The 20,446-nt window shown below is 47.9% G+C and overlaps 1 protein-coding gene across 6 annotated transcripts in view; it reads left to right on the top strand.

The window, feature by feature from the left end:
- RARB (retinoic acid receptor beta) overlaps window positions 1-20,446 on the top strand; it is an 888,683-nt gene that overhangs the window by 783,368 nt on the left and 84,869 nt on the right. For all 6 annotated transcript variants that reach the window (XM_027529802.1, XM_027529803.1, XM_027529807.1 and 3 more), the window contains one exon: window positions 2,492-2,633. In XM_027529802.1, the coding sequence (XP_027385603.1) occupies window positions 2,492-2,633 (142 nt within the window). The remainder of the gene's footprint in view (window positions 1-2,491; window positions 2,634-20,446) is intronic.

The raw sequence follows: 20,446 nt of genomic DNA, 5'->3' as shown, positions 1-20,446 counted from the left end.
GCTGCAGGGAAAGGTGAACTCAAATGGTGAGTCTTATTTGCAGTTCAGCACGTTGGGTGGCGTGTTTCTTAGGTTCAGGAGAATTGTGTCTGATGTAGGTAAAAGTTGCATCACAATTGATAAGGTAAAACTCCTTGCTTTTATTGCCCCTAGCAGCAGAGAGGTTACTGATGGGCGACTGGAAGAGGAAAAAGACAGCAGGTTTCCTCGTCAGTCACTATTCATTCATCTGCGTGTTAACAAGCATCACTCAATTTCCCATTCTCTGCAGAGCTGTGTGGGAAGATGGGTAAGCAGAGAGGGGAAGGCGGGGACCCTGTGCTCCTGGAGCCTAAAGTATGATTTTTTTCATCTGAGTGTCAAAAAATCAAGATAAATTTCTTCTTCGGTCAAATTGTAACACCCAAAAGTTAATAAACAGTGAAAGTGAAGTTGCTCAGTCGTGTCCAACTCTTTGCGACCCCTGTGGACTATAGCCAGGCTCCTCTGCCCATGGGATTCTCCAGGCAAGAATACTGGAGTGGGTTGCCATTTCCTTCTCCAGGGGATCTTCCCGACCCAGGGATCGAACCCGGGTCTCCCACACTGCAGGCAGACGCTTTACCCTCTGAGCCACCAGGGAAGCCCTAATAAACAGTAACTTATTCAAATATGCAGTAAACACATATTGAGGATTTACTGTCATTAATGAGGAAAAGAGGAGGAGGACAAATTGGTTCAAAGAAGGATATGAGCAAACGCCTCGGTAGGTAGCTGCACAGACAGACAGTGTACCTGATACAGTCACGGGAAAGAAGAATGCTGGCATAAGATGGCGAGGTTAGACACACCTGGTCAATGCCTGCAAGGCAACACAACAGTCATCTTTGGTTATATCTCAGCTGGGCAGGAATCTTTGGAATCTGTTACAGGAATCTGTAACAGACTAATGTGATCCTTAAGTTACCAGTCTTCTACAGTCTTTACAGAGTCAGGGTGCAGTCAATAATAAGCAGTAAGTTACAGTTACGTTTCCTGAAACCGTTGGATGACTGGGTGAGTTTATGAGTCAGTGCCACACATGCAGACTTTGTGCGAGGACGGCGGTATTCTGTGCATGCGCTGTCCAGCGTGGTAGGCACCGCGCATACGTGGCTGCTGAGCGTTTGAAATGTGGCTAGTACAAGTGAGGAGTCAATTTTTTAATTTTGTTTAATTTTTAACACACAGAATGGGAGAAAATATCTGCAAACAAAGCAACCACAAGGAATTAATCTCCAAAATTGACAATGAGTTTGTGCTGCTTAATATGAAAAAAAGAACCCAATCAAAACTAGGTAAAAGATCTAAGTAGACATTTCTCCAGAGAAAACATACCGATGGCCAAGAGGCATGTGAATAAAGACTCTCAACATCGCTAATTATTAGAGAAATTCAAACCAAAACTGCAATGAGGTAGCACCTCACAAGAGCCATAGTGGCCATCATCAAAAAGTCTACACACAAGAAATGCCAGAGACCGTGTGGAGGAAAGGCGGAGCCCTCCCAGTGCTGGTGGGAATGCAAACTGGTGCAGCCACTGTGGAGAACAGCTGGAGGCTCCTTACACTAAAAATAGAGCTACCATAGGACCCTGCAGTCCCACCCCGGGCGTATATCTGGAGAAAACCATGGTTCAAAAGGATACATCCCCTCACGTTCATTGTAGCACTGATTACAATAGCCAAGACATGGAAGCTGCCCAAGTGTCTGCTGACAGATGAACGGATAAAGAAGTTATGGTCCATGTATACAGTGGGATACTACTCAGCCACTGAACTGGGATGGATGTGGAGATTATCATAGTAATTTTATTTAATTTTCATCAATTTTGACTTAATTGACCACACGTGATTAACAGCTACCTTTTTGGACAACACAACTCTAATATGCCATTAAATGACCAAGCGTCATTTTTCCGCCTTGTTTCCAACCGTGGCTAATACTTTTCTTAAACACGCTGTAAGTTAAGTCACGTTTTAAATATGGTTACATGAGCTAAATATGTAAAAGGAATTGGAGAGGACACCTTTGAAAAGACCTAATGCTTTCATGAAGCATATAATTTCTTCTGCAAATTGAATGCTTCTTCTGTTGGGTTTCTTGACAGTAGACTCACCTGAAGTCACTCTGGCCAACGTGGGAACCACTTAGGAAGTTAAGCCTGTCTGGAGGAACGTCAGCTCTGCATTGTACTTCCCAAGGCATTCATTTTCTTTTAGCAAGATAATAACAGTCATGTCCAGTTTTGATTAAAAGGAACTTTCTGCTTTGCAGCAGAGGGAGAGACTATGAATATGACTATCATATTTCACAAGGATACAAGGATTTTAAGGCTTAAATAAGTTAACTTTTCTGCTGCCATCACTTCATTACTCAGAACGAGCAGTCAATGCATTGATAAGGTTGACTTTGATTTCTCATGAAGCTCGGTAGTCTTGCTTAATTTTCTCCTCTTTTCACTTGCCCGCAGGGCTTTTTCCGCAGAAGTATTCAGAAGAACATGATTTACACTTGTCACCGAGATAAGAATTGTGTTATTAATAAAGTCACCAGGAATCGATGCCAGTACTGTCGACTCCAGAAGTGCTTTGAAGTGGGGATGTCCAAAGAATGTAAGTGGAGCTTCAAAAATTCTTTTTCTCTTTGCTTTATCTATAAATATGATGACTCAGCCTCCAAAATCAAGTTGTGGAGGACATCAGCATGTGGAATTCAGACATGACACTAATGATTTATTGCCACGGTTAGGTGTCAACAGAGATGGCATAGAAATAGAAAACTGGGCGTTTTCAGATAAAATTTGAGTGGCATTTGGTGAAAGGGGAGGAGCTGGGTGTCGTGCTTGTATTCCAGAGCAGTTCGTAACTGACTCTGTGTCTCTGCTGGTAACCCGAGCGTGTCCTAGAACCACATGGAGACCATTCCTCCGGCTTGACAGGAGGAATAAAGAGCTCTGCCTCTACTGATGAGAATAAAACGAGGCAGAGGCAGTAGAAATAATGCACCCTTTCTCAGAGGGGAGGGAGTACCAAACTTTTGCTGTTGAAGAAACATTTAGAAATTTGGCACATTGACACTTTTCCAAACTCGATTCAGCTTTTCTCCTTCCCACCACCCCCTCCTCCAATTATACACTTGATTAATTCAGAAGAGAACATGTGAATAGATTAAAAATGAGTGGTCCATAATCATCCACTTATGGGGCTTTGAAGTAGACGTGCTTTAACGCAGGCAGAGGGAATACAGCACCAAAAAATCATTGCTTGTGGGTTCTCCTTGGTGCTTTCAATGAAGAGAGCAGGAACATGCCAGACCAATGCCCTGGCTTGGGCGGGTGTGAGGAAGAGGCAGGGGTGTGTGCCAGGGGGAACAATCAGTGGAATCTGCCCACCTGCCCTGCATCCCGTGGGGATCTCGTGGGGCCCTGGGTGGGGTGGTCTAAGTGGCTCTGGAGATGCTGAGCCGCACACACCCGTCTACAAGTGTGGGGCAGAAAGCCACAGTTTGACATTGGGGTTTGAAGACTCATGTTGTTCAGAGGCTCTTGGATTTTGGAACTGGGACATGCGGCCCAGTGCCAGTGCAGAAGGTCCCTGGAGCCAGGAGGGCCCGCACTGAGGGTGTGCAGCTGGCCGCCCAGCTCTCCCCTGGGAGCTGTGACTCGAGGATGTTTCTTGGTGGCCTGCCCAGCGTGTTCCTAACTGTGCCCAGGGTTTAAATGGGCTTTTCTACCTCTTGGGTTTCTACACTTCAGGGAAGACATCAGGGTTGGATCAATTCACTGGACTCAAGCCACCAGTATATTCTGTTCCAGGCAGTATCATTGGTTCATGGTGAACTTGTAACCTAGGCTGGCCCAGTGAGAAAGAGTTCAAGACTCATGCTCATGATCCATAAAAGAAAAAAAATGGTTAATTAGACTTCATCAAAATCAGAAATGTCTGCTGTTCCAAAGACACTGTGAAACTAATGACAAGACAAGCCACAGGTGAGGAGAAAATATTTACAAATCACATATCTGATAAGGACTTAAATGTAGAAATAGAAAACCTTTGAAAACTCGATGATGAGAAAGCAAATAACCCAATTAAAAAAAAACTAAGTAGTACTCTTCAAAAACGCTAAGATTCTGAAAGACAGAATGACTGAGACACGACAGCTAAGTGATCCTGAAGATGCTGGAGCAGAAGGAAACTATCCATAAAGGACATTATTGGGACGCTTATTGAAATTTGAGTACAGACCATAGGTTAGAATTGAGTCCGCTTTAAATTTCCCGACTTTGATCGTTGCGCTTTTGTTATATGAACAAGAGAATGTTCTTACTCTCAGTATCTGCAACTAGCTCTCCATGGTTCAAAAGATAGGGTGTGTGTGTGTGTATGTAGGTATATGTGTGTGAGACAGAGAAATGAGACAGAAAGAACAGAGAGGTGAAAAATATCAAACCTTATGAGTCTGAGTGAAGGGATACACCGTGAAGGAGCTCCTTGTACCATTCTTGCAACTTTTCAGCAAATTTGAAATTTTATCAAAATAAAATTACTAAAACAAAAGACTCATGCTTAGAAGTGTCCTGCCTTCTGTCGCAGGTGCACGGGGAGACAGGTGCCCACAGGTCCTCTCAGCCCTGAAGGAGGTCAGTGACAGGTCAGAGCAGGCTCTGTGGATGGAGGAGTGGACAGACAGACAAACTCAGGCCCTGACGGCATCCCTGAGTTGCTGAACCAACCGCCCCTGGAACCTCTGCCTCCAGGTCATTTGGTGGTATCTGCCAAGAGGCCATCATGAAGGCCCTTGGGCTGGGCCCTCATTCATAATTAAGCTCCCGATGAGCAAGCATGGGGTCACCAGCCCCATGGGTACCAGATGGAAGCATCCAGCGGGTGGCATCCTCTGGGGGCTCGTCTGCAGGTGATGAGTCCACATTTCAGCAAGTTCCTTTGATCCCCTCTGGACTTCAGAGCTATCAAATGAAAAAAAGAAAAATCAATGAATGTTATGATATGAAAGTAATCTTTACTTAGTTCAGGCCCTAAACCCTACCACTGACGAGAAAAGAGTGATATTGCCCTGAAAGAAGCAGATCATTTTTATGTGTGTGCAAGACCCACAGGATGTCCCCTTAACTCCCTTTTTTGGTCTGACATTCTTTAGATGTGGATGTTACGCTGCAGTTCTGTGGGGGAATTTTGGTTCAGACTACAATTATAAATGAGTAAGGCAGCTGTGGACTCAGGGTAAATCGGTACTTTTGCCTTTATTTTGTGTGGGCTCGAGACCCATTTCCTGCTTACATTACTTAAAACCCATATCCTGCTGCTCTGTAAAAACTGGCAGGTCAGTTGCCAATTTAAAAAAAATAATAATAATAATGTTCACACCCACAGGAAAACTCTAGTTTCAACCCTCAAGGAACTTATCACTCTAATTAGTTTGAAAAATATAGGAATGGGAAGAAAATGGGGTCGTTATGCCCGAGTATACAAAAATAAATGTATTTTCTTTAGAAGGAAATTGAAGGCGAAGACAATAAACACTTGGAGTATAGTGACTGAGAGTCTAATAGAAAATTTTACAAGTTGAAACAGAAGGAAGCAGGAAAAGAAGAGAATCGGTAACCAGTTAGACCACAGTATCCGCAACTGAAATAAACCCAGAAATCGTAGAGACTCTTGGGATGGTCGAGCTGAAAATGGGTCTCAGAGATTGGTTTTCACTCACCCCTCTCCCTTGACACACAAGTATACCAGGACCCAGAAAGATGAAACGGTCCTCCCAGCCATCCCCTACTGGCTGCAGACAGAGCCAGGCCCAGAGTTCACGGCTGCCACCTCTCCTTGCCACGCTTTCTTCGCAGCACCAAGATGAGCTAGGCCTTCGGGTCTAGTTGTAGGTCTTGTCAGTTCACCAGGATGTTGCAGAACTCTTTGGATGCAAGGGACAGAAAACCCGGCTGAAACTTGCCATAAGCTCAAAAATCAGCACATGTAACGGGACTTTCCGGATACCATGACTGGATCCAAAGGCTCCTGTTTGTTTTAGGGGCATTTTCATTGTCCCCTTCATCTCTCCCAGCTGGTTTTTGTTTTGTTTTTGTTATTTTACTGGGTTGGTTTTGTTTCTGGGAAGCTTTTCCAAGTGACTAATAAAGATGGCCAACCAACAGCTCCAGCCAATAGCCTACCCAGCAGAAACACAGGGACCCAGATCCTGGGTGAAGGCAGGACTTGGGGGTGGGGCGGGGGCAGAGTACTGTGATTGGCTAGTTCTGGATCCGTGTCCATCCCTGGATCCCGCCCCCCGAGCCAGAAAGATGGGGGCAGAAACGATTTCATGTTCAGCATGAAGTATCAAGTCTTCTGGCACTGTCCCCAGAATGTTCTTATTCTTGAATCGGGGGCAGCGGGTGGAGAAACCTCAGCATTATCGTGCTCGCTAACACAGACAAGGTGTTTTCCGTGTACCAGGCACAGCATAAACTGCTCATAATATGTCATCCCATTTGGTCCTCAGAGCAACCCTGTAAGATAGGTTAGTTTCAATTCCTCTCTCCCCCTGTTTTAGGAAGATGTGGACGTTGAGGCACAGAGAGGTTAATTTACTCGCCGTAACACAGTGGGTAAGAGGCAGCCCTGGGCTTAGGGCCCAGGGAGTGACACTGTGTGTCCTAAAAAGCAGCTTTGAAAACTCTGGATTTTATTACCAGTGGTTAATAAAACAGCAGTCACAGTCCTTGCTGTGTATTAGAGATGTACGCCCTGGAAAATCATGTGCAAATTTAATTTTTGTAGATCAAATTTGGTTTTAAAAGTATACGGGGGTGTACAGAGAAAGCCTTTTCTGCGTGTCCCATCAGAAAAGCAAGGTTGTTTCTTTATTTTCCTGTTCCCTGAATGCTGGTGGGCTTACCTTCTATCTTCCAAGAGCTTTGTACAAGAGGGGAACCTGGGTTTTTTTTTTTTTTTTTTTTTTTTTTTTTTGCAGAAGAGTGGCTATTTGTCAGAGCATAGGATTTGAAACCAGTAACAGCAAGGGGGAAAAGAAATCGATTTTCAGCCGCATTTGAAAAGTAGTACAAAAATTTATGAAGAACTTGGGGAGGCGGGAAAGGAAGTAACATGACTCCAGCTTGAGTGATGATGAGCTTCTGCAGGTGGGTGGGAGGCTGGTGACCATGGCAGGCAATGCAGCAAAGCCCTAAAGTAAAAACCAGGGGTGGGGGGAAAGGATCAGCAGCAAATGGAGACAGAAGATTTGGGACTGAGAATGAGACATTCGGTCCAGACAAGCTTGTTCTGTGGTGGGGAGGGAGCAGGCTGAAGCCATGCTGCTTAGGGACCAGAAGGGAAAATGACAATGTGCGTTCCGGTCAGTGACAGAAAGCCCAGTGATAACTCACATTTTCAACCGTTGATCAGCAAAACTGAAAAAAGGGTCAAATAGAAAATGTTTTGACTCTGTGGGCCGTGTGATCTCTGTCCCAGTGCCTCGGCTCTGCCGCTGTAGCACAAACACAGCTGTTGCTGCTGTTATTTAGTCACTCAGTCGTGTCCGACTCTTTGGAACCCCGTGGACTGTAGCCCGCCAGGCCCCTCTGTCCACGGGATCTCCCAGGCAAGGATACTGGAATGGGTTGTCATTTCCTCCTCCAGGGGATCTTCCCGACCCAGGGATCGAACCCCTGTCTCTGGCATTGGCAGGTGGACTCTGCCGCTGAGCCACCAGGGAAACCTAATCACAGCTACAGAAAATATACGAGCAGAAAGGTGTGGTTGTGTCCCCGTGCAGCTTTATTTACTAAACAGGTGTCCGGTGGGTTTGGTCTGGAAGTACTCCTGCCTTCCTGGCTCCCCCAGCGGTCAGCCATGCCGGCTGCTCTGCGACCTCAGCTTCGCGCCCCCTCCCCGCCACCTGCTTTTCTCCTGTGACGGGTAATCACTTAGCTTCCAGCTGCGCTAGAGCCTCTGGCCCTCAAGCCTCTCACAGCTCTCAGCTCCTGCAAAGGCTGTGCCCTGTAGTTAGGTTTTCACCCCCTTCCCCATCCGAGGAACCCCAGAAGCCTGCTGAAATGTTGCTTCCTCCCTGAAGCCCCCCGCACGCTCCGTTCTCTCCCCTGTGCTCCGGGGGGGGGAGGCTCTGTACAAGCCTCTAGGAACCACAGGCTATTTTGTTATCCCATGAGGCTTCCCGGCTTGATTATAAACCCCTGAGAGGCGAGCGTCCTGTGCTCCTTACCTTATGGCCCCAGAAGCTAGCACGATGCTTGCACAGGGAAGTCAGGTTGTCAAGGGGCTTAACTGTGGCTGTACTGAGAGATGCCCTGGCCTCTGCGAGCTGTCAGCCACAGAGCCTTTCTGGATAAAACTATTCAACTGTCACTCACTCACCCCTCTGCCCCGGGCCCAGAACAAGACACACACCTTCTCCAGGGCTGTGTTCTCTACCTAGATGAGCGAAGTCTTGCTGCTGACTGACCACCTGGGCATGGTCTGAGAAGGGATGCTTTTCCTCCTGTTCAGAGACTGGTGTTGCTGCCATCAGCTTCCTCTGTCTGGTCGCCTTCCCTGGCAGATTTAAAGTTTTTGTAGTGTGTTCACTGGGGAAGACCGTCGAGCTGAGCAGGCATCGCATGTGACCGTGCATGAAAAACGCAGGGAAGGTGGGAGGAACTGGGATGGATGGGCAGGGGGCAGGCTGTGGCTCCCTTTTGCCAAACCTTGGTAATGCTGGCCAGGGTTCTTGGCCTCCTCAATCAATAGATATTGATTAGAGGCCAGACAAGAAATTCAGGCAAGGTTTTATTGGGGTCCCTGCTTCATAAAGGGTAGTGAAAACAAGTAACAGGCTCCCTTGCTCACTCACTCCCTGAGCAGGATGGGGCAGCTGGTTCCTTACATGAGGGATGGGGATGTGTCCTGGGCTTCCCTGGTGGCTCAGCTGTGAAGAACCCGCCTGCAGTGCAGGAGACCCGGGTTCAGTCCCTGAGTTGGGAAGATTCCCTGGAGGAGAGCAGGGCAACCCACTCCAGTATTCTGGCCTGGAGAATCCCATGGACAGAGGAGCCTGGCGGGCTACAGTCCATGGGGTCATAGAGAGTCAGACACAAAAGACCAACTAGAGAGGGGCGGGGGGTGGTGTGTGTCCAGGGGTCAGGCTAGAGGGCTGTCTTAGGGTCTGCCCGCCCCTTTGGTGGTGCTGAGTGCAGGGGCATGCGCAGTTCCCTGCTTCTGTTCCCGACTCCGCAGAAGTGGCAGTTGGGTTTTTGGTCTCTCTGTATATCTTGTTGTCCATACTTTGCCCCAGCCGCTCACATATATGCAGGTGCTTTTAGTCCCTGCTGGGTTCTTTGTATTTTGTTGCTGGAAGAGACGTTTGTCCAGGGGCAAGCACAGCAGCAAAGGGTCCCAGGTCCCAGGCCGTCTCAGTTCAGTTCAGTCCAGTCACTCAGTCACGTCTGACTCTTTGTGACCCCGTGGACCACAGCACTCCAGACCTCCCTGTCCATCACAAACGGCCGGAGTTTACTCAAACTCATATCCATTGAGTCAGTGATGCCATCCAACCACCCCATCCTCTGTCGCCCCCTTCTCCTCTGACCTTCAGTCTTTCCCAGCATCAGGGTCTTTGCAAATGAGTCAGCTCTTCGCATCAGGTGGCCAAAGTATTAGAGTTTCAGCTTCAACATCAGTCCTTCCAATGAATATTCAGGACTGATTTCCTTTAGGATGGACTGGTTGGATTTCCTTGCAGTGCAAGGGACTCTCAAGAGTCTTCTCCAACACCACAGTTCAAAAGCATCCATTCTTCGGCTCTCAGCTTTCTTTATAGTCCAACTCTCACATTCATACATGACTACTGGAAAAACCATACCTTTGACTAGATGGACCTTTGTTGGCAAAGTGACGTCTCTGCTTTTTAATATGCTGTCTAGGTTGGTCATAACTTTCTTTCCAAGGAATAAGTGTCTTTTAATTTCATGGCTGCAGTCACCATCTGCAGTGATTTTAGAGCCCCATAAAATAAAGTCTGACACTGTTTCCACTGTTTCCCCATCTGTTTGCCATGAAGTGATGGGACCGGATGCCATGGTCTTAGTTTTCTGAATGTTGGGTTTTAACTGTCTCATTGGTGGTGAAATTGCTCCCAGACAAAAGGCGGGGATCCAGGGACAGGCTGGACTTGGGGGTGCAAATGGAAGATGCGAATGAGCCTGGATGAAGATGCGTGAGCTGTGATGAGGGGGGTTTGTGGTCCTGGTACCTCCACTGTGTGGCAGGTTCCGTGGGCCTCCGGCCTTTAGGGTGGGCGCCCTCCACAACAGCGTCATGGAAGGTCCTGAGGCCACCGCCCCCTTCTGTTTCTTCTTTCCTTTCTTAAAACCACTGGCTGGTAATTTTCAAAGGAACCTATTTACATTTTCTTTGAGCTTATATTATGTAGTCCATGCCTTTGAGGGGTGGGGAAAACGCATCTTTGATTTTGTGTGAGAATGCTATTCAGTATTTATTTTACAGCTTTTTTTCCCTAAGACAGTTTCATAAGTGTTTTTTTAAAATAGAGAGATTGAATAATCTCTGAATTTAAGAGTCCCTAACCACTCATTGACAGCTTCTCATTTGGGGCATATTGAGATTAAAAACAGCTTTTTATAAAGTCTCTAAATTCCAATTTACACTTTAGACATGAATGTCCCCGTGGGTGGGTTGAATGCAATAAATGGACTTTGTACGGACACTTAAGACACTTCCAGGAGAGGCTCTGGTTGTCTTCTGTTTCCATCATTTCCCCTTCAGTGTTAAACCTACGTTAAAACAAACCTTTTGGATGAAAGGCTCTTAACCTTGGTTAAAATCACTTTTCTTGGTGCACAATTTATATGGATATGCTCATTGGTTCTACGGCTGAATTTTACTGGCTTAATTATGAAGAAATTCATATTGTAGGTTGCCCCATGTACATGGAAAATTACATAAAAATCATCATCAGGGCACGCAAACGTCTTTCTAATTACGGTTTATTTCTTCCTGTGTTGCCGGGCCCTAGCCTGTTGCTGCGTTTCCGAGGTTCTGTTCTGTTCAGCGGAGATGGAGCTCTAGCCCCGCCTTCTCGCTTCACCCCCACCGCACACAAATCACCCCAAAGCACCTCCCCGGGGAAGTTAAGGAAAGACTGAAACTTTTTTATATCTAAAAATGTCACGGAAGCTGGGACGTAAAAACCCGCTGCCCCGTTCCACTGGCCACAGGCTCCTGTTTCCCTGCATCTGCCCAGGACCCTAAAACCACAGGGGATTCCGTTTGGGCCCCGGCAGGCCGGGCAGTCTGTGCCGCCGTGGGGCTTGAAAGACTTCTCTCCCCGCAGCCTCGCAGAGCCTCGCCTTAGACAAACAAGAAACTCCCATCACTCGGCGCATGGAGCGGCGATGGGGGCTGAGCTGGGCCCGCGAGCCGTCCTGTCTGGGGCAGGGCCGAGCTGGCCCCCGGTGTGCGCGGCCTTGCAGGGGGTGGGTCTCGTGCCTGGGACCCCGCCCGCCGCACGACAGGTTCCGGGTCGGCGCTGCCCGTTCCTCGGAGTCTCCCTCCGCTGCTGACACTGGCTCTGTCCTGTCCTGCTGCTGTTGCTGCCACACCTGGTTTTGTTTTTTTTTTTTTTAATGCTATTTAGTTATTTTTGGCTGTGCTTCATCTTCATGCCGTGCGTGCGCGGGCTTTTTCTCCAGTTGTGGCCGGCAGGGGCTACTCTAGTCGTGGTCTGCGGGCTTCTCGTCGCGGTGGCTTCCCCTTGGCGGAGCAGGGCTCTAGGGCGTCCCGGCTTCAGTAGGTGCGGCTCTCGGGCTCTAGAGCGCAGGCTCAGCAGTAGTGGCGCACGGGCTTAATTGCTCCGTGACATGTGGGATCTTCCCGGACCAGGTCGAAGCCGTGTCTCCTGCATTGGTAGGTGGGTTCTTTAGCATCATTACCCCTTTAGTGTTAAACCTGCATTAAAACCAACCTTTGGATGACTTAACCACTTCCCTGCGCCACCAGGGAAGCCCTGGTTTTGATTTGGATAAGCACAGCCTTGGTCCTCCTTCGGGACAGAAGTGAAGGCGGGGAACTGTGTTGAGGTGTTTGTATAGCAGGACAGTGCAGATGGAAGCCCCACACGTTGCCTCGCCACGTTAAGGGAAAAAAGCTTGCTGACGAAGTTTCTAGAATAAAAGTCCGCCTTCCTTGGCTGCTGTGAACTTGGAGGCAGGTAGCTCATCTGCCTGGAGATGCCTGAGGGCAGAGAATGAGACAGGGTCCTGCTGGCATCACGGAGCCCTGCTCCACGGGGGAAGCTGAAGTGTTAGAAAGGAGGCCTCCCTGCTCATCAGCTCAGGGTGCCGATGCTGGCCCGGGTGGTGCGGAACCGAGCCGAGTCCCCAGGGAGGCAGGGCCCCCTCCCTCGCGGCATCCCCCCTTTTCCGCCCACATGGCTCCGTCCATCTCTCCGCATCCTTCATTTGGGTCTCCGTGCCTGCCTTCCCCTGGACCCATTATCTCCTTTTTCCCAATTAGACCTTATCACCCTTCAGGCTGTTTATCAGCACGGCTTTTTGCCATCAGCCATGCGGGTGATCCGGGCACAAAGTGCTTTACCAAGAGCCTCCCAAGACAGGGTCAGCCCCCATGTCCTGAGAGGCGGAGAAGCTAAGGCCTGCCCAGCTCATGGTGCTGGCTTCAACCCACAGGTCCCGTTCCAGTCCCGCAGATCTTCTCAAGCTTCTCTTTGCTCGGTGGTAGTGGCTTAGTCGCTCAGTCCTGTCCGACTCTTGCGACCGCATGGACTACAGCCCGCCAGGCTTCTTTGTCCTTGGGATTCTCCAGGTGAGAATACTGGAGTGGGTTGCCACTTCCTCCTCCAGAGCATCTTCCCAACCCAGGGATCGAACCTCGATCTCCTGCATTGCAGGCGGATTCTTCACCAGCTGAGCCGCCGACAGTCAAGTTCTCTTGCAAGTTTAATGTTACCAGGTTTTCCGTGTCCTCACCCGTCTTTGCTGCCAAGTCTCATATTCTGTCATTCACATATAAGATTTGATTTGACGTATGCACTGGTTTAATGTGCATTTCCCCTGGTGTAAACTCTGCCCAAGGTGATGTGAGACATAATTTAGGAAATACTGAATACATAATATAGGAAATCAGATCATACAGTGACAAAGTTATTTCCTTTTCCATCAATATTCATTCAGCCTTTTCATTGCCAGTGAGAAGGTCTCAGGTTGATGCTGATACTTCCTTGATCAACTCCTCATGAACCTTCAATGCTCCCTCTTTTTAACAGAGAGGACAGACTCCTGTCCTTAGGTAGAAACCGTATTTGTTTCAGAGGTGTGCAAACCTTCTTAGGTGGCCAGATAACACTTACTTGAGGCTTTGCAGGCCATTGGGTGTCGTTGCTCCTGCTTTACTGTTGCCCCGTGAAAGTTTCATGAAGGAGCCTGGCTTTGTTCCAGTAAAACTTTATTTAGTAAAACTTGATTACAAGCAAAGGCAGTTGACCTGAAAACGCTGTTTACTTATTTTTTTATTCTTATCTCCTATTTATGGCCATTGCTACTACTTTCCCCTTTATATTAACAGTAGTAAAATAAAATTCTCTAAAATCTGTCTCACCAAAAAATTAGTTTGGATGGAACTCATCAGAGCCTGCTGGCCTGTGAGCGTGTGAAAAACCTGAAGGTAGTCAGGACCGCAGCTGGAAAAAGCCTGGTTTTCTGAGCCAAGCGGTCAGGTGTTGCTGGACAGGAATAGAGCAGCATCTCTCCAGAGCCTGCGCCTCGCCTGGGGGTCTGGACCCCCCGGCCTGCCTCTGGCCTGCCCCCACCCAGCCCTCTCCCCACCCCGAGCTGCCCGCATGTGGAGGGTATGGGTCCTGCTTTGCTTGCCTCCTGGGTTCGTCCTGTCCTGGTGCCATGAAGGGTGGGTCACCCCTGGATCTGTGGGGCGGGCTTTCAGACATCCAGACTGCCTGCAGCGGGAGCAGGAGAGGCCAGGCAGGCCTCCAGGGCGGTTTGCTTGAGTCCCTGCCTCATGTTTGTTTATCTGTTTCTGGCTGAGCTGGGTCTTTGCTGCTGCGTGGGCTTTTCTCTGCTTGCGGGAGCAGGGGCCATCTCCAGGTGCGGTGTGCAGGCGTCTCAGGCTGGTGGCTTCTCTTGCGGTGGAGCAGAGCTTTGCGGGCACCTGGTCTTCAGGAGCTGTGGAGCGCGGGCTTAGCTGCTTCTCGACACGTGGGATCTTCCCATGCCAGGGACCAAACCCACGTCCCTTGCATCGGCAGGTGGGTTCTTACCCTCCACACCACCGGGGAAGCCCTGTGTCCCTGCGTCCGAAGAGCGGTGTCGTGGGGTTGGAGGCGCAGACCCAAGGCAGCTGGGGTTCGGGTCTCAGCCCCTTCCTGCTTGGCTCTGCGCCGCTCGGGCAGGTGGTTCCTCTGCTTCTGCGGTTTTGCCTGTAACAGAGAAATAACCATAGTGTCTCCCTCTCACGGCTACTGTGAGGAACAGATGGATTAACCTGCGGCAGGGGCTAAAGACATTTCCTGGTAAGTCTTAGCCCCTGTTCCTGCTGCCCCTGCTACGATGAAGGCTCTGCCTGGCCCCTGGAGCACAGCCCATGGGATCCTCAGCACGGTCCTCAGTGACTCTACAGGACAGCCGGTGCTCCCGGTCCAACAGCCCATTTACCCAAAACAAGAGGTGCCTTCAGTGGGACATCTGTCTTTGGGGCTCAGACCCAGCCCCCACAAGCAGAGAGCTGGCACTGAGCTGGGGGCCCCCACGCCAGGAACCACCACCCTGCACCACCTGTGGACTCCCCCACGTGAATCAGGGACTGTCCACGCAGCGGCCCGGCCTGCAGCCTGCCCACTCTGGTTCTCATCCTGCTCCCCAAAGACCCCCGAGTGATCTGCCTCAGGCCGAGCTGCCCCCCGCCTTCCTCTCCCTCGTCCTAACCCACCACCCCCCTAAGTGAGCCCCCAGGCTCCTCCAACAGCAGAGGCAGGTGGGCACGCTCACCTCCCCATGGTGTGACATGCCACAGACACTTGAGTTCAGTGACTTTCAAAGTCAGACTTGTTCTGAGTTCAGAAGGTAGGGGGGTGTGAGAGAGACAGGCGGCAGGTGTTCCCTGCACGGGCTGTGAGCACCCTGAGGGCAGGTGCAATCTCTTTCCTGTTTGGGTCCCCAGCGCCTTGTACTGAGCAGCGAGTTCTGGAATGCGTTGCAGGCAGAGGGTGCTTCAGAAGTGCGGATTCCGAGTCAGGACCTTTGATCTTCCCAAGAGATTGGAATCAACATATTGCTGTATTGAGCCTGTTGTTCTCCCTTCCGTTTCGCTCCCTCCGCTAATTCGCACCCTATGAACACTAGACTGTTGGCCCTTTCATGACATGACATCTTGATGTGATGTGTGCCGTGGTGGGTGTAACCAGTTAGAGATTGTAAGTGGGTCCTAATGGAGATTTGCTCTCTCTCAGAACCGCGCACACATAGACACCACATTCCATCCAATCTATAACTTGTTAAGGTGCACTATAATTTTATGTACTGCTAAAAAGAAAACAGCACCAATTAAACTAAGACACAGCGAAGATGGTTAAGACAGGTGGCAGTTTCGGAGAGAGAGAGGGAGGGAAGCCAGATCTCAGTCCTGTAAGAAAAGAAAGCGTCTCACATTCGAGGCTGGAAATATGCTCTGTTTTCATCTGGAGCTGTTTTTCATCCTGCTTTAAATAGACACGGATGATAAAACCTCAGTGCCCAAAGACAATCCCCAGCGCAGAGCGTTGGCTGAGTAAATATACAAGGACTTCTAAAATAGCTGGCAGAGAGCCCTTTGTTTGGAAACAAATGTGTCCCTGAAAATAGCAACCCAAGATTCGCCCGCTCAGCCCCTGTGTTCCGGCCGAGCGGGGCCCTGCTTTAAGTGTCTTCTCGGCGGCAGCAGTTCTCTGGAGGGTGGCTCCCTAAATTGCTCCATAAATCCACGCACACCGCTCAGTCTGGAATTTGCCCTTCCTGCAGTGGGACTGCGCACTCACACCAGTCTGCCGTCGCAGAACATTAACTATCACAGTCAGGGTATCCCCTCCCATCCTTCTTCCTCTGATACTGGGAAACAAAGGGTTGCTTTGAGCCGATGAATGCGATTAATGAAGACAGGTGTCTTTTTAGTGGTGAGACCAAGGAGAGAACGCTGTTTCCTCAAGAGAAACAGCGTCCCAAGTTTCTGTCCCAAGTTCACACTTGTTTCAACACTTCATTTCACAGATATAATGTCCCTCCATGATTAAAAAGTCTGATCGTCCTGTTTTCAAAATGATTTTCGGACAGAAACGTTCTGAAGTTGGAGGATGTGAGTCCCACCCCCTGTCTTGGCTTGTTTCTTCTGGTGGTGTTGGATAGCATCACTGAGTCAGACTTATAAACAGTGTTTTGGTTTAGCAACATTGTTTAAATCTTAAAATAGAACAGAGGGATTTCTCTGGTGTTTGAAAATGGACCCACTTAGGAGGCGCTCATGATACAGCACTTCCAAGAAGAAGATAAAACTTGCTTTGAGTAAACTCTGTCCACTCTGGGACTTAATGAGGACAGGCAGAAAATCAAGTGCAAACTATAATGCATGAAGGATTCCCGCATTGTGTCCTGAAAGTGTGGGGACACAGCCCTTGAGCAACTTTGAACGGAAGCTTGGCTGTGGCTTCCCCTTGAACTTGGAGCTCTCAGAGATGTGAAAACACGCAGCTCCAAGTGGGCTCCTGACCAGGGAAGGGAGACATCATGACCTCGTGGAGCCGAGCCAACACTTGGAGATGACCATGCCTGTGTCTCCTGGATGATAACAGGATCTGGGGCTACAGAACACAAAGCCCAGTTTGTTTTTGCAAATAGTGCCTTTTGTGTGGCTCTCTGAGTTCCTTAATTTTATGTCCATCAAATTGAAATGTGGTCCTTTACCAGAAAGGCTTATACCCTAATGTTCACTGAAGTATTATTCACAATAGCTGAGACGTGGAAACAGCCTGTATGTCCCTCAACAGAGGAATGGTAAAGATGTGGTACATTTATACAGTGGAATACTACGCAGCCATTAAAATGAAATAATGCCATTTACCACAACATGGATAGGCCTAGAGATGATCATACTAGTAATATATGATATTACTCATATGTAGAATCTAGACTTTTAAAAATTAAAGAAGTGAACTTATTTTCAAAACAGAAACAGACTCGCAAATTTTGAAAACCAACTCTTGTTACCAAAGGGGAGACGTGAGTGCGAGGGGGGAGATGTGAGTGCGAGGAGTCAAGCAGGAGCTTGGGGTTAGCGTATGCACACTACAGTATACAAGACAGTCAGTCAGGACCCAGTGCGCAGCACAGGGACACTGCTCGGTGTTCCGTGATTCCCTCTACAGGGAGAGACTCTGAAGAGGATGAACGTGTGTGCGTTTTCCGGAAGCACTTTGCTGTCCACCGGACACAAAGCCAATCCTGGAAATAAGTTATCCTCCACTACAATTTTAAAAAGGAAGATGATGACTCCTCCTCCCTTTAACACATCACCATTCCTTCAGGAGCTGTTTCGCCCTCTCTGCCTTTTGTCTTCTCCTCTAACTGGGGACCTTTTTCAGTTGCAGCTCTGAACTCTTCAGGAGCTCCGGACATGGGGTGTTACGCTGACTTACTCTGAGTTCTCTGAGGATGGTTATATCACACCTCTAATCTCATCAACCCAACTGACTGGCTTTTCCCTTTGGTGCCACGCACTGCAGATTAATAGCCCGTGGATCCCTTTACAGCTTGTTTTGGAAAACTTATTTCAGCCATCAAATAATAAACAGCGCAAGAAGAATTGTTATTTTTTAGTAGTAAATTATCAGTGTGTGTGTGTGTGTGTGTGTGCACACCTATAGCCCAGCAGGCTCCTCTGTCCATGAAATTTTCCAGGCAAGAACACTGGAATGTGTTGCCATTTCCTCCTCCAGGAAATCTTCCTGACTGAGTGGTCAAACCCATGTCTCTTACATCTCCTGCGTTGGTAGGCAGGTTCTTTACCACCTAATAGTGTCCGTAAATTTCTCTCAGGTATGTAATGTGATCAGAATGGGATTTATGAACCAGTTTATATTCTAGTGTAATAATAAGCTGCTATCCCTTTTTTCCATAATTAAAAAAAAAAAAGATGTCTTTTCATTTTGAATCATCCATTAGAGGCCAATGGGACTTTCACTGAGAGTGGTTTAGAAAAGTTAACAAGAAGATATGGCTGATAGAATAGACAACTTGCATTTTTTTCCATAGCTATCGAGTCATTTCTTTGTGAGGCTGTTTACATTTAAAGAAGTTCTGAGTTTACAGAAAGTCCATTTTAATTTCTTTGTCCTTTTTATTAGTTTTAAAAAATGTTTACCATATGTTAATGACAAAGGAGAAATACTAAAAATGGTAAATCCTTTCCTAATACCAGTTAGCAGAATAGGAGCAATTAATTCAGCTTCTGAAATTTAACTATAAAGAGATAGCATTTTTGATTTGGTATGTTGGTGTATTAAGCATTTGATTTAGGATATGGAATATCACTTTTAAGCATCAAAACTAATGAAGCTTCATTTCAGCAAAAGAGACAAATATAAACAAGCCCCAACCCTTTTTATAGAGATATAGTTCTCAGCGCCATCTTCAAGAACGCAAGGGAGTTTACAAGAACATTGTTTTAAAAATGATTGCAATTCAAGAGTAAAAAGACAACCTATTAAAAAGAGAGCAGTGGGGCTTCCCTGATGGCTCAGTGGTAAAGAGTCCACCTGCCCACGCAGGAGACAGGAGGTCTGTCCCTAGTCTAGGAAGACCCCACGTGCTGAGGGGCAGCTGAGCCCACGAGCCACGCCTACTGAGCCTGCGCTCCAACAGAAGCCCACGCTCTGCCATGAAGGGCGGCCCCTGTCTCTGCAACCAGAGAAAAGCCCACCCAGCGACAGAGAGCCAGCACAGCCAAAAACAAAGAAAGAAATACGTCTTTCTAAAAAGTAGGCAATGGATTTGAGTAGACATTTCACCAAAGAGGACATACAGATAAATGGCCAGTCAGCACACAGGATGACACTCGGCGTGTTTATTAGTCGTCAGGGAAAGGCACATCAGAGTCACTGAGTTCCCATTTCACACCCACGGCAGCAAGTGCTGGGAAGTTACGCAAAAACGTGAGCCATCTCACACTGCAGGTGGGGCTGCAGAGTGGGGCAGCTGCTTTGGCAAATAATCTGGCGATTGTGGAAAAGTTAAAGATAGCGTTACTGTATCACCCGTCACAGTTCTATTCCAGATGTGTACTCAGGAGAAATGAAAAACGTGCCCCACAAAAACTTGACAGAATTGTTCATTGCAGCAGCATTCCTAAAGAGAGCCAAAGTGAGAGCAACACAAATGTCTGCTCACTGATGAAGAGACAAGACCAAAAAAAAAGTGGTCTCCCCATGCAATGGAATGTTATTCAGCCGTAAAAAGGAATGAAGTATTGATACATGGTACAGCATGCTGACCCTTGAAAATGTTAAGTGAAAGAAGAAAGACACAAAGCCTCCATAATGTGTGAATTCACCTCTTAAAATGTCCAGAATAGGCAAATCCATAGAGACAGAAGCAAAGAAAAGATATCTGTATAACTGAATCACTTGCTGTCCACCTGAAACTAATTCAACACTGTCAACCAACTATATATGAATTAAAACACATTTTTTAGTTAAAAATGGAAACACAGAGACAGAAGGTAGGAGTGACCAGAGGCATAAGTGATTGAAGAGTCAGGAGTGGCAGCCAGCGGGTTTCTTCTTAGGGCTGGTACTGTGACAACTTTGTGAATATCTCAGAGACCACCAAGTCACACTCCTTAAAAGGTCGACTTTATGTTAAATGAATAATATACCAGTTTTTTAAATGAAAGAATATTTTAAATGCTAGGTTAGCTGACTTAGGGGGAAATAGGAGGAGAAACCTTAGAGTCAGATTAACACACTGAGGTTCATGCAGCCTAGACAAGGCTTCCGGTCACCCTAGTGGAGTGCAAAAGGAAGCTGTCAGGGGCAGGGTCCTTGGTGTCCATGAGATGGAAACAGCCGAGTCTCCAGTGACTTGGAGATGAACGTCTCCCAGGAGTCCTTCTAAAGAGAGCCCCGGGAGGCGTCTTAGGATGTCCTTGACATTTCTCATTGCTCTTCCTTGGGACATCCCTTCATGTAATTCAATCTCATCTCTTTTCCAAGTTGGAATTAAAAAGGCATCAGAAAAGCAAGGGGATCTTTCTGATGCTAGATCCCCGAAGAAATAACTGGGCCGGAAATTGAAAGGAACACCGATAAAGACTCACACCAAACAAGGGTTGACTCTCCC

Source organism: Bos indicus x Bos taurus, chromosome 27, assembly GCF_003369695.1.
Source record: "Bos indicus x Bos taurus breed Angus x Brahman F1 hybrid chromosome 27, Bos_hybrid_MaternalHap_v2.0, whole genome shotgun sequence".
NCBI classification, from domain to species: domain Eukaryota; kingdom Metazoa; phylum Chordata; class Mammalia; order Artiodactyla; family Bovidae; genus Bos; species Bos indicus x Bos taurus.
This window is presented reverse-complemented; position numbering and strand designations above follow the sequence as displayed.